The sequence below is a fragment of the Tachysurus fulvidraco genome, chromosome 5 (genome assembly GCF_022655615.1).
Source record: "Tachysurus fulvidraco isolate hzauxx_2018 chromosome 5, HZAU_PFXX_2.0, whole genome shotgun sequence".
Classification (NCBI taxonomy): Eukaryota; Metazoa; Chordata; class Actinopteri; order Siluriformes; family Bagridae; genus Tachysurus; species Tachysurus fulvidraco.
The window spans coordinates 18,830,704-18,843,915 of NC_062522.1; the positions used below are offsets into that span (position 1 = coordinate 18,830,704).

General features: G+C 38.4%; 1 protein-coding gene and 1 long non-coding RNA gene across 5 annotated transcripts in view; one reads left to right on the forward strand and one right to left on the reverse strand.

Annotated features, from left to right (window-relative positions):
- The window catches only part of grm4 (glutamate receptor, metabotropic 4), a 153,922-nt gene extending 145,077 nt beyond the window's left edge, over positions 1-8,845 (forward strand). The window contains exons 10-11 of one of the 2 annotated variants that reach the window (XM_027146303.2): positions 3,651-3,900; positions 7,605-8,845. In XM_027146303.2, the coding sequence (XP_027002104.1) occupies positions 3,651-3,900; positions 7,605-7,654 (300 nt within the window). In that variant the 3' untranslated portion in view covers positions 7,655-8,845. The remainder of the gene's footprint in view (positions 1-3,650; positions 3,901-7,604) is intronic. The other variant, XM_027146304.2, reaches the window with a different exon arrangement.
- Positions 3,899-13,212, reverse strand: part of LOC125141223 — a 29,099-nt gene continuing 19,785 nt past the window's right edge. For 2 of the 3 annotated variants that reach the window (XR_007140606.1, XR_007140604.1), the window contains one exon: positions 12,272-12,935. This is a non-coding gene — a long non-coding RNA (uncharacterized LOC125141223). Of the gene's footprint in view, positions 5,482-12,271; positions 12,936-13,212 lie in introns of those variants that run through there. The other variant, XR_007140605.1, reaches the window with a different exon arrangement.

Below are 13,212 nucleotides of genomic sequence, written 5' to 3' on the forward strand. Positions count from 1 at the left end.
GTTACTACCTTTTGCCCTCAAACCAACATCAATTCTAATGATCTAACAACATCAGTGCTAATGATCATCAAGGTCATATGTAGGATGAAACCGTCATGAACTGAAACAGAAACAGCTGTGTAGGAGGATTAAAACTGGGTGAGGAACAGCCAAACTGTACTACCAAGGTGAGGTTATGAAAGACAGTTTCATGTCATGGCAAGATTGAGCACAGCTACAAGACACAATGTAGTTATACTGCATCAGAAAGGTCTCTCCCAGACAAAGATTTCAAAGCAGACTGGGGTTTCAAGATGTGCTGTTCAAGCTCTTTTGAAGAAGCACAAAGAAACGGGCAACATTGAACATCGTAGATGCAGTGGTCGGCCAATGAAACTTAGTGCAGCAGATGAAAGACACATCAAGCTTATTACCCTTCAAAATCGGAATATGTCCAGCAGTGCCATTAGCTCAGAACTGGCAGAAACCAGTGGGACCCAGGTACAGCCATCTACTGTTCAGAGAGGTCTGGCCAGAAGTGGTCTTCATGGAATAGTTGCAGCCAAAAAGCCATACATCCGGTGTGGGAACAAGGCCAAGAGACTCAAGTATGCACAAAAACATAGGAACTGGGGGGCAGAAAAATGGCAGCAGGTGCTCTGGACTGATGATTGGCCCCAAATTTATTCTTCAGCAGGACAATGACCCCAAATATACAGCCAAAGTCATTAAGAACTATCTTCAGCATAAAGAAGAACAGCAAGTACTGGAAGTGATGGCATGGGCCCCACAGAGCCCTGATCTCAACATCATCGAGTGTGTCTGGGATTACATGAAGAGACAGAAGGATGTGAGAAAGCCAACATCCACAGAAGATCTGTGGTTAGTTCTCCAAGATGTTTGGAACAACCTACCAGCCGAGTTCCTTCAAAAACTGTGTGCAAGTGTACCTAGAAGCATTGCTGCTGTTTTGAAGGCAAAGGGTGGTCACACCAAGTATTGATTTGATTTAGATTTCTCTTTTGTTAATTCACTGCATTTTGTTCATTTATGTTTAACACTTCCATTTCTTAAAGCATTCTTTGTTTACAGCATTTTTTCACACCAGCCTAAAACTTTTGCACAGTACTGTATATGTCAAAATGGTTTAGAAATTTTTGTTCTAAACTGGTTAACTGATGAGCAATGAATGAATCCATACTTGAATGAGGCAAAAATATCCTGAGGCAGTACAGCATCTGAAAGGTTGCACAAGAGCAATCAGACTCTTGGAACTTGAGTCAGTGTAATTCACAATCCATATTCTTGTGCCAGGTGGTTTGCTAAAGAGGGTCTTGCACTATTAAAGAGCACTTGCACTACTAAAGAGCTCAGCAACAGAGGCTGGTCACAGAGTCAGTGCTACAAGGATCTTTGAGCTGCCTGGATGCTATATATAATACAATTATTATACATCCTGAACAGGGTCACAAAAGAATCGGTTCTGAAGTTACTCCTGGCCCATGTTTGTGCATGTGACTAATGATCTCTGATCTGTCTGATATGGCTAACATCAAGAAAACGCATCATTACACTAGGTGCTACACCAAGCCACCAAGTTTGAAATCTTTCAGTAGATTTAGATGGTCTGTTTCAAACGCTTATTGTGACAGTCTATTTGACTTTAATCATCTTAGTCATGCTTTAAAAAAATCAAAAAAAAAAAATCTACCCATTATACAATTTGCAGTCAATATGGATTGGCATCCTATCTATTTTTATTTTGCAGTTATTACTGTTAAAAAATATGAAGTTTGGGAATAATTCACCCATTATTTATATCATATTTGCTTTCTAACATACTTAAGAGTTAAATAAGTTAAATAGGTTGAATTTACCACTTTCCAAAACATTTTTTTACTGTAAAAATCAGATGTTTCAACTTGTATGGCTACCTCTAGTTCATTAGACCCTGTATGTGTATGTCTTCTGCAATCTAGGGTGCACTTGATTTCTGTCAATTGATTGTGCTGTAAAAGTGCAGTCCTGTGCTTGAAAGCCTCAAATGTTTGCACCGTAAAGTGGGAACATTTCTACTGATCAGCCAAGGACATTGAAGTATTATATATTTTTTGTTTTTCACTCCATTTTTCTTAATGCACTAGCAATTATTTTTGCTGCAACGCACTGATATATAATAAAAGACCTGTTTTTTTATTGTGACGAAACTCCCCCACACTGGATTCTGACAAGGACTCTTTGCCCAGGACAGTGGACAAAGATCACAGCAATGAGTCACTCTTAATAATATTGTGCCAGAAACCATGTGCTGAGTTTATGTATAAGGGAGGACAAACACAGCAGTGCTTTAAAGCAACAGCAGGAGGTTTGCAGTAAAGCTGAGATAAAGTTGAACCATTAGTGCATATTGGTAATGTGAGAGCTGGAAAATATTGTGCACACACATACTGTATACTCTTTCACACCTGCCTTGTTTAGTTCGGTTGAATCGTACCAGAGTTCGATTGCTCATTTGGTGCGGTTCGTTTGGGCAGGTGAGAATGCAGCAGTCGGTGCGCACCAAAACTCTGGTGCGCACCAAAAGCGGACCAAACAAGCGTACCGAGACCTCCTTGAAGAGGTGGTCTCGGTACGCTTTCAAACGAACTCTGGTACGGTCCGTTTGTGGTGAGAACACGGTCCGATATCGAATAGACCTAACTGCAAAAAGTATTGCGCATTTTGGACTAAACCAGCTGTCGTAGTTGGTCGTTGGCAATATTTTCGGAAGATAAGCATGTCACAGTTTCGCAAAAGTCATGCTCGCCGCCTCCTGAAGTGTCTTGCGATGCATCTTCGCCGTTTGCAGTGCATTAAAATGATATTTTCAAAAAATTAAGACTTTGCATAGAATGCTGTATACAAGCGATGTAGTAGATTACAACCACGAACATAATTGCAGCTGTATTTTCCTGTATTTTTCTCTTTTTGTTTACTTCCGGAGTTTCGTTGAAATTTCCCGCACTTTTATTCTGACCAATCGAGAAGCAGTTTAGGAAATACGCTCAAAGACATGTGGCCAATGAGTGATGTGGATGTTATCACATGACTGCATTTTGGTTCGTTTCAACTGGTGCGGAACAGAACGATCAGTGTGGTGTGAAAAGGAACCAAAACTGCTAAAAAGCTACAATGAATCATTTTTTGCTTTTGGTCCGGACCAAATGAACCGAACTATAGGTGTGAAAGCACCCTAAGACTGCTTGCTTAAAAGTCAAACATTGTTTAAAAGCATGCTTTATATGTAATGGACAGCATACAGTACATATACAGTAGTCACCTGGATATCCAAATACTCAATTCATGGCATTATGTATTTCGTAATACTTTTGCACGTGTGTTTCTAAACTGAATATTGCTAATAAAAAGAGATGCTAATATTGCTAATAAAAAGAGATAATGCTTTAATAAAAAGAGAACAACCAAACTTACATAACACAACACATCTGCTACAGTAGTATTACATGTTTCCTTTATGAGCGAATGGTAAAAATGTAAGTGATGTGTACATGTCAAACCTAATTTTACAAAATGAAGTTACATGCATATTACAGGCCGATGGTAAATATAAAATGAATAATGTAGTAACCTTTTCTGTTTTTCTTTCTTTTTTTTTTCTTTGTCTTGTACAGATGTACATCCAGACAACAACCCTAACCATTTCAGTGAGCCTGAGTGCTTCTGTGTCTCTGGGGCTGCTCTATATCCCCAAAATCTACGTGGTGCTGCTTCACCCTGAGCAAAATGTGGCTAAGCGAAGCACACGCAGCTTGAAGGCTGTGGTCACTGCCGCCACCATGTCCAACAAATTCAACCCAAAGGCCAGCCTGCGGCCTAATGGAGAAGCCAAGACCGAGCTGTGTGAGAACCTGGAAACTCAAGGTAAGAGAGTTTAGTGTGAGAGCAATGGCTGTATTATTTGAACATGCAGCTGGTGCCAGTAATAGGCATAATAGGCCTATAGGGTCTCTGTGTTGCCTGGGGCCTTCAGTTCAACACTCTGGATCAATGGAAACAGCAGATTCATTATTTAATCTGCAGTAACCATTTTATCTTTGTTAGTGTTGCAGTGGATTGCAGAGCACCACACATGTATACCTTTGAATAATCATTCACACCTGGGTCATTTTAGAGCCACAAACCACTTACACATACAGTATACTTTTTTGGGAGGTGGAAGGAAACCTACACAGACATCCAAAGAACATCTGCAATAACACAGATACGTATTGCTGGGATCACAGCATCATATCCATCAGTCCCTGTAATCTTGTGGGGGCTCCATGTGGCCCACACAGGAGAATCTGATACCGCCAGTGACCACTGGCACGGCTGAAGGCTGTATTTCCATTTGCATCTGGTGCTAGGGTGACCTTCCAGTATCACTTTGTAAAGCATTCGGCCTACTTCCTCCTCTATGGCTCAACGGCAGGCTTTTGGGGCCCTATAAGGCCTGCAGTGGTCTTGATCTCATGGTGGACCAGGTGTGTGAGGACAGGGGAAGATTAGCCCCTCCCTGCAGCTGGGACAGAGTAAGATCAGCCCCTCTCTGTACCAAGGTACACTCTATGGGACCTGTGGGGGTGACAACAATTGCAGACACAATGGAGGCAGGTTCCAGACATTTCTAAGCAGGTTGACATGGTATAGTTTAGTGGTAATGGTATAGTTTTAATTCTTGCCCAGCTGTTGTAGTTGATAGTTGACAGCTCCCACCCTGTTGAGGACTGTGGACTAAGGGCCCTGCCACTGTGCAAGAAACTTACATGCAGCATTGTGGACGAGCTGTAGAACTTTGTCGCCAGGTTTAAATCCTCTTGTCTGTGCCGGGTCTGTGTGTTTTGCTGCATTGCTGATCCCGTTGTGTAGCCTTCCTCTTACAATAGGGTTGACTTTCTTAATGCGGTCCTTCACTTCCTGCTATTAGAGAGTGTTAGGGATAGAGCTGCTCTTTCCACACTTCTTGGGCCACTTTCAACAACCCCCCAATTCACGGCCAGAAGAGTAGCTTGAAGTAAGTGAAGGCAATGGATGCTTGGGTAGTCTTTTGGACAATGAAGACAGCTTAAGTCAGAGCTTATTGCACAACTGAGTGGTAGCATAGTGGACAAGGCATTGGACTACTGATTGGATGGTTCTTTAACCCTCAATTCTTAATTGCTCAGTCATATAAAAATAGGATAAAATATAAGTTGCTCTGTATAAGTGTGTTTGCTAAATGCTGAAAATGTAAATGTAATATTAACAGGTGTCTCCCCTTCTGAGGATGTCCGAACGCTCCCCATGGGGCTGGACTCCGGTGCTGATGGGATGGTGCTGGGGCTTTGGTAGGGCATAGGCTGGGCATAACTCTGGGCATAGTTGGGGTATGCAGCACACAGCCTACTGAGCAAGACTTGTTGGCTCACGGAGTTGTGGGAGTCTGACTTGCTGGGCATGGGCTTGTCTGAATGTCTAAAAAGGCTGCAACATAAAACATAAAATAATGTGAAAAAGCAAGATAATGGCTACCTGTATTTCTTTAAAAAAATGCCAGAACAGTGTATCTCACATAAAGAGTTATTCTATAATATTTATATCAGATAAACTACATCTAATTGACAGTTCTCTTAACTTCAGCTACAGTAGGTAAAAATTAGTGTAAGCAAGTTGCTGTGTTGCTGCAAGTGCTGCACTGTCTCTAAACAAAAAAAATACTAAGAGCTAATCAAACTGGGAAGCATATGTTTATCTATTTTTAATCTTTTATTATAGTCTATATAAATACTAACAACTGTAAAGCCGCAAGCTGTTAATTAACTGTTATTTTTAGTCCAGTACTGAAACATACACTTAGTACTGAAACATACTAATTTCACTTAGTTTTAGCTGTTTGTACTAGTATAGGATGAGCCACTAATGTCATTACTTGGAGTTTAAGTTTTTTGTAATGCTTTTCATCAATGCCATAAATAAAAGCTTACTGTAGATGTGTTGCTGTGTTAATCCTGCAACTTATTTTCAGTGATATTGAGAATAGAAGTCTGCACTAGACTGCTTTTTCAAATCTCATCTCCCATAAGCTTCTGAAGGAATTCTACACTACATGAATTAAGTTGAAATAAAAATCTGTGGTATGGTGAATTCCATTGTGACCAGTAAGCACTTTTGTTGCCGTTTCAAGCCTGGCAGTGCATGCAAGCTGACAGAGACTGATCTGGACACATTTTAGATGCTACTGAGGCCAGTATTGAACTTGGCAGTCATTATCACTTTGAAAAAACCTCCCAAACGCTGCTGTAGACATAGCATGGATGATCTAATAAAGCTATAGAATCTGATATTTGGACAAATATTTGGAGCATTAGACAGAAACAGATACCTACTGTATACAAATATAATATTACTCCCCTAATGTAAATGCTCCCCTAATGCTCCATGTAGCCCAAAAACGGGAGAATCTGAAACTGCCAATGACCACTGGCATTGCTGAAGGCTGTATTTCCATTTGCATCTGAGGCTAGCGTGACCTTCCAGTATCACTTTGTAAAGTCTAGAGTAGGAATATACTGTCCTGTCCACCAGGTTATCCACTCAGGGGAAGGGTTAGCTGTGAAAGGCTGATACCTGGTTGAGCTTCTGGAAGTCAGTGCATAGATGAAGGCCCCCGTCGGACATTGGAACAATGATCATGTTGCTGGTCTATGTTCTGTCAGACTCCCCTATAATACTCCCCTAATGTAAATGAAGGCTTTGGTCCAGAATCAGCAATTAGGATGAAATTTCATGTGAATCAATGCACCAGCAAATTACTGGAAACCATTATACATAAAGTGTATCTAAACCAGTTATACAACTGATACAAATTTTTCAAGAATGCTGTATGAGTTCCTGTTTTACATTTTCAATTTCTGTGATGAAAATAACCCTCAGCTGGGAAGGTATCATTTAAACAAAAATCATTCACTTCTAGTAAAAGTTGAATTGGATCTTAAATACACTGCTTACCATTTCACAAGGTAGCAGATGATTTGCTCTTCAAACATTAATCACAAGAAGTAGAAAGTTAAATTGGCAGTCTCATTCACAGCTTGGACATGGCCCATTGTAAATTATCAAAAGGCAAACTGGTTTACTCACAGTAGTCTCTCAATAAGTCTCTAATTTGAATATGTATAAAACAATGCAGCAGGCAGATGGGCTATACAAAAAAAAAACAGCAATAAAACCATAAACAGCTGAATAAGCAGTAACAACTCTCTGTGATTAAGTGTACCCTCTTTGCCAACCTGTACAGACAGAGACAGGAAAGTCTGAGGAAAGCGATAGCTTCCATATTATAGAGAATTTACACTTGGTTTAAATACTCATAAGTAATAGTACACAATTTCACAAACTCGTATAGAATATAACCAGTGACAAACAAATAAGAACATGTGTCAGACTACTGCACAAATAATGTTTAAATTGATTTAAGTGCCACTCTCAGGGACAAGTTGAAGGAGAATTACAATTCTGATTAGACATTTTTTCTATTGCACTATCCATGACACCAAAAGCCTGCATGGATTAGAGATAAATATATGTTGCTGTTTCCTCTTTTTCAGGACTTAGCCCCAAACAAACATACATCAGCTATAGCAACCATGCAATCTAACAAAAATGAAACAAAACAAAAAAAAAGCTGATTCCTAAGAGTGACTTGTGGAAGACAGCTTCATAAGGTGAACCAATCTTCTGGTTTCCAGATGGAGGAGAGATTTGAACACAGCCTGCTGAATCCATCCATACCTTCTGGTCTAAGAAGATCATGAGAAGACCCTGAGGGAAAAGTGGGAAGTCCAAGGTGTTTCAGTGATGGTACTGTATGTCACATCAATATCTGGCATCTGGCAGAAGTGACTTCATGCTGGAGCCATTTACAAAATTCCATTACAACTTCTTTTGTCATTTGTCTTATAATTTGATGTCATTGCTGAAATGACACCAAAATAACTACCAGGATTCTACATCACTTTCAGGTGTTCACATATAGGGAGAGTGACTGAGATCTCTCTTTCCTGGCAGGGGTTCTCATGTTTTCCTCTTGGTAATGGTGACAAGAGCAAAATCCATTGTTTACAGATGTTGAGCATGCTGGTTTGGTTTGGGCATCCTGTGTTGTGTTTTTTTTTTCTTTCATTTTGGTAACATTTCTGGAATGCATTTAAACCATGTTGCTGTGCTCTTATCACACTACGAGCCCTTATGATAAACTGTTTTAGGTATAAGGAATTTTGGGGTAAGGTTAGCTTGTGCTTGAGTACAAAAACTTTATGGAGTCTAACTCACCCCCGGCTGTGGTCCAAAAAAAAACTCCAACTATAGCTATCACTGCCAACTTTGGCAAAATGTCGAAATTGCAATTAAGTACTTAGCTCATTAAAGAGTATTTTACTCCTTGAGTCCCCTTGTTGATGAATTGCTTTTAGAAGTGTCCAGATTCCAAAGAAAACTAAAATCTTAAGTTTCCTATTCTTGTGAGCAATTTGAAAAGAGAAAATTAGAAACAGGATGCATAAGGACTGGAAATAGATATTAATTTCAAGAGTTGTCAAGTGATATTTTGCAGCAATGCGTTTTGTGGATGTCCTGTGAAATTAAGATTCACCACCTATGATTTCTCTTCTGTTTATTTCTGCACTGTTTGTGTTGCCGAATGCAATATGTTCATATTGACCGTGCTAAATAGCAACTTAATGTGTGTTCTGGTAATGTTTGCATTTGTCTAAAAATGCAAAAATAAAATGCAAAAAAAAAAAAAAAAAAGCAAACAAAAAAAAAAAAAAACCAAGAAGCTGAAAAAGAAATAAAACAAATAAATGGTGCCTGTATTGAAGTATTTGTAAAATATGAAAATTGAGGTATGTGAAGCATGATCATTTTTATACATAAGTTGTTTCTAATAAAAAATGTTTTTTTTCCAGAATTTTTTGTATATCTGTTATATGTCCTTCATAGGTGACAGATAATTACCATGTCATATTAATAATCAAATGCATATTCATCTTCAAAATTAGTGACAGTTGACTGTTGGATTACAATTAGAGTTGTACAATACTGTGATTAGCTGGTGTGTTCAATAAGAGTGCATTAAGAGTTATTCATGCAACTGAAATCCACAATGCCATAAAAGAAGGAAAACAGATTATTTATTTTAATGCAACTGTAATCTCCTTTATGTATGTCCATGAAGAACATTTTCTGCATATTTTCAATTAAAAAGGATATTTGATTTTTTTTATTAATGGTGATTAAATACTCAGGTAAACAGAACTGGCAACAGAAGAGGGATTAAAGAAATGTGTTTAGGTAGAGATATATATTTTGCAGGAAATAGCCATCCATCATAGATTGAATTTAAAAAGGCCCATTAGTATTTGTGAGTTATGTGGGCCATCAGTTCAAACAGTGCAGAAGCAGACAGGTGCTATAAAGTAGAGCTATGGTAGTGAGGCTCTTTGATGTAAAACAGCACGGCTTGAGATAAATTACTACCCACATTGGACTTATTTAGGTCCTGCTGTAATATAGGATATAAAACAGAGTTCTGATTGGAATGATAATCCATCTTTCTGTCAAACTTGACAGCAATGTAGCATTAGGGAAAAAAGTGCAGCAAAGGCAACAAATGCTCCGATGGCAGAACACAGTAAACTGTATTGGCAAATTTGGAGATGTACAATGAACTGTAGATAATATTAACTCTACATTAGGTTATTCAATGTTGTAATACTGAAATTTGCATGTTCATTTGAGTATAATTGCAACAGGTTTTTTTTATCAGATGATGACTGGACATGTTCATTAAAACTCTTACTTAGATGGGGTTGTTGCTGTGTAACATATCCCAGTTCAGTGAAACAGCACCACAGTGTGGTCGGGAAATAAAGCCTCCAAAGTGGACACACACACACACACACACACACACACACACACACACACACACACACACACACACAAATGCACAAGTCCATAAACCTATGCTTAATTAATGAATAACCCGATTACACAAATGTAAAACAAATTCAGATGAAGAGATTATGAGAAACAAGGAACATGGGAAAGAGCAAAAGTAAAGCAATAGTCATTAACTATTAACTAACAACACAAAGTCTGCTATTATTGCAACACCAAAACTCTCACTCCAGTATCCTTTAAGAGTTAACAATTAACAATAAAGCATATCTAAGAGAAGCAAATCTGCACCATTTTATGAGATGACAAGCTCAGCAGGGCTTTCATGTCAGGTGTCAGAGCATGGCATAATGATTTTTTTTATACGGCTGTGTCAAACATTCTTCAAGTTGACCTTCCTGTACCTTGTCCAATTTTATATAATTAAATAGAAAAAAATAAACAAATAAGTAAACAAACAAACAAACAAACAAACAAATAAATAAAATATAGCTGCAAGCAGCCATTCCGGGGTCAAGCCGATCACATGCACTCAGAACATGTCGCTGATGAACCATACCAAGTTTCGTAGCGATATGGCATTGTTTTTAAAATTTCGTCGCCACTAGGTGGCACAGTCACATGTAAGTTGCAACGGTTTGGTATCGTTTGAATCGGCATGCCTCAAGGAGTCTAACAACACTCCCTTCATGATTTTAGACTGAAGTTTGCAGTAGTTATAAGCGAAAATAGCTGTTTTTAAAATCTTGTGGCCACTAGGTGGCGCTGTCACGAAACGTTGCATACACCCTCAGGTCATGACTATAATGACATATACCAAGTTTTGTGTCGACACGCATAAGTTTTGCGAAGATACGGCCTCACGTCTGTTTTGGCGTGCTTGCCACCATGTATGTTGCCACGGTATACGAGAAGGCATTGGTCTATCAAAAAGCTTTTGATAACTTTTTGTCTAGGGTGTCTCTAGATGCTAGATACCATAGGACATGCAAATCGGACAAATGGTCTAGGAGGAGTTCCACAAAGTAGGTAATACGGAAAATTCAAAATGGCGGAAAGGTATTCATGACAGAAATGATGTCATGTGGTACATTCGATTCGGCATGAGCAAAGGATCCAAAATTGCAAGAACTGTATCTCTAGGCCTTACGAGTCAGCAGTTATGAACATGAACATAATTGGATGTTTGGACTGTTGGTGGCGCTAAAGGGTTTGAGCTAGACACACCAAAGTTGCTATAGTAACTTCTAAGACTGGCCTATACATGTGTGCCAAATTACATAACTTTCCTACATATGGTTCTATGGGCTGCCATTGACTTCATTGGAAGAAGAGGAATAATAATAATAATAATAATAAGAAGAAGAAGAAGAAGAAGAAGAAGAAGAAGAAGAAGAAGAAGAAGAAGAAGAAGAAAACCGACAATAATAATAAGAAAACCGACAATAACAATAGGTGTCTACGCCCCTTCGGGGCTTGACCCCTAATAAATAAATAAATAAATAAATAAATAAATAAATAAATAAATAAATAAATAAATAAATAAATAAATAAATAAAATAAAATATACCATCAATTCTTTGAAATTCCTGGCTCAGTTCTCAAGTAGACCAACAATTTTGAAGTTGCTATTTGTGAATGCTGTGCAGGAGCCATAGGTGTATCGTTTGTTCTCCCTTTCTTTCCATTGATACTCTACCTTCAAGGTCAGTTGGTTGATAACGAAACCTGTAGTTGCTGTGGTAAACAACCACTCACCAACTTGTCAGTAAGACAATTGATGTAATATTTGCTTTTACTTGTCAGCAGAATGGTCTGTGTTATTTTGATCAGGGCAATTGTAACAATGCCCAACAGAATTAAGACTGCAATCAAATCTCGGTTGGGGGTCTGTATACAGAAAATTACTTCATGTTGGTGCTGTGGTGGCATTCATTTTCACTCAGCATGGAAAATGCATCAAATAGGCCTACAAACCTATGGACACAGCAGAAATACTGTAGTTTAAACAAATCTAATTGTTATGAAAAATGTGTATTTTTTACAAGTGCTATTAAGCCTTGGAGGATGGTGTGCTGGAACATCTTACTGTAACCAATATGTCCAATATCCCAAACCACATAACAGAGACACATAAAGTTCTCGGAATCAATTGTGAGACAACACTAAAGAAAAATCAATGTAAGCAATAAGGATCTGAGGATGCTGCATTATCCAATTCCAAGTGCATTACCTTAAGACTGTGCTAAAAATTTATCAAAGGCAATGTCATATAAACAGAAACACATTGTATTAAAGATTAAAGATTTTAATGGTTAATGTTAGTTTGTCATTTTTCATAAAAATCTACCAGATTAAAAATCTACCAGATACTTGTATACCTTCATGTTCATGATAAAGTAAAATGTTATGATAAAGACGTTAAAGCTTAGACGTTAAAGCATTTTCTTTATGGCTAATAAAACAATGAATCTTTGGGGGGGTTTTTTCTGTTATGAGATGTATTTTAACACACTGAGGGTCACACTTAGAATGACCCCTTTATGTAGTTAAAAGGCCATGATACATAACTGAGTATAATCTAAAGAAAATGTTATACTGTACTTACAGTTTTAAATCTCTTCAGTGTACATTATATGGCCAAAAGTTTGTGGACACCTGACCAGCATGTCAACATGTGCTTGTTCAACATCCTTTTTAAGTAGTCCATTTGTTGTTATAATAACATCCACTCTTCTGGGAAGGCTTTCAAATAGACTTTGGCATGTGGTCGTGAGGATTTGTTGATTCAGGCAAAAGAGCATTAGTGAAGTCAAGCACTGATGCCATGTGAGGAGGCCTGCTTTTCTGTGGAGACGATGTCAGGGCTCTGTGCAGGTCACTCAAGTTTTTCCACTCCATCCTTGGTAAACCATGAATACATGGAGCTTGCTTTGTCGACAAGGGCACTGTCATGCTGGAACATGTTTGGGAATCTTGTTCTAGTAAAGGGAAATTGTAATGCTACTGCATATACAGTAAAAACATTCTAGACAATTATATATTTCAAACTTTATATTCTGGGGAAGAACCACATGGTGTAGAGGCTAGTTGTCTATAAAAGGCACAATTAAAAAAAGGTTGTGCTTTAAATTTATCTTCTTAAGCATGCTGTTTTACAGCTTGCACTTAATTTTCAGTCCCTCCATGATGCAGGTGAGTGTTTAAAGTGAAAATGTTATGCAGCGCTGTGGCCCTCCTGGAATTAGGTTTCACCTT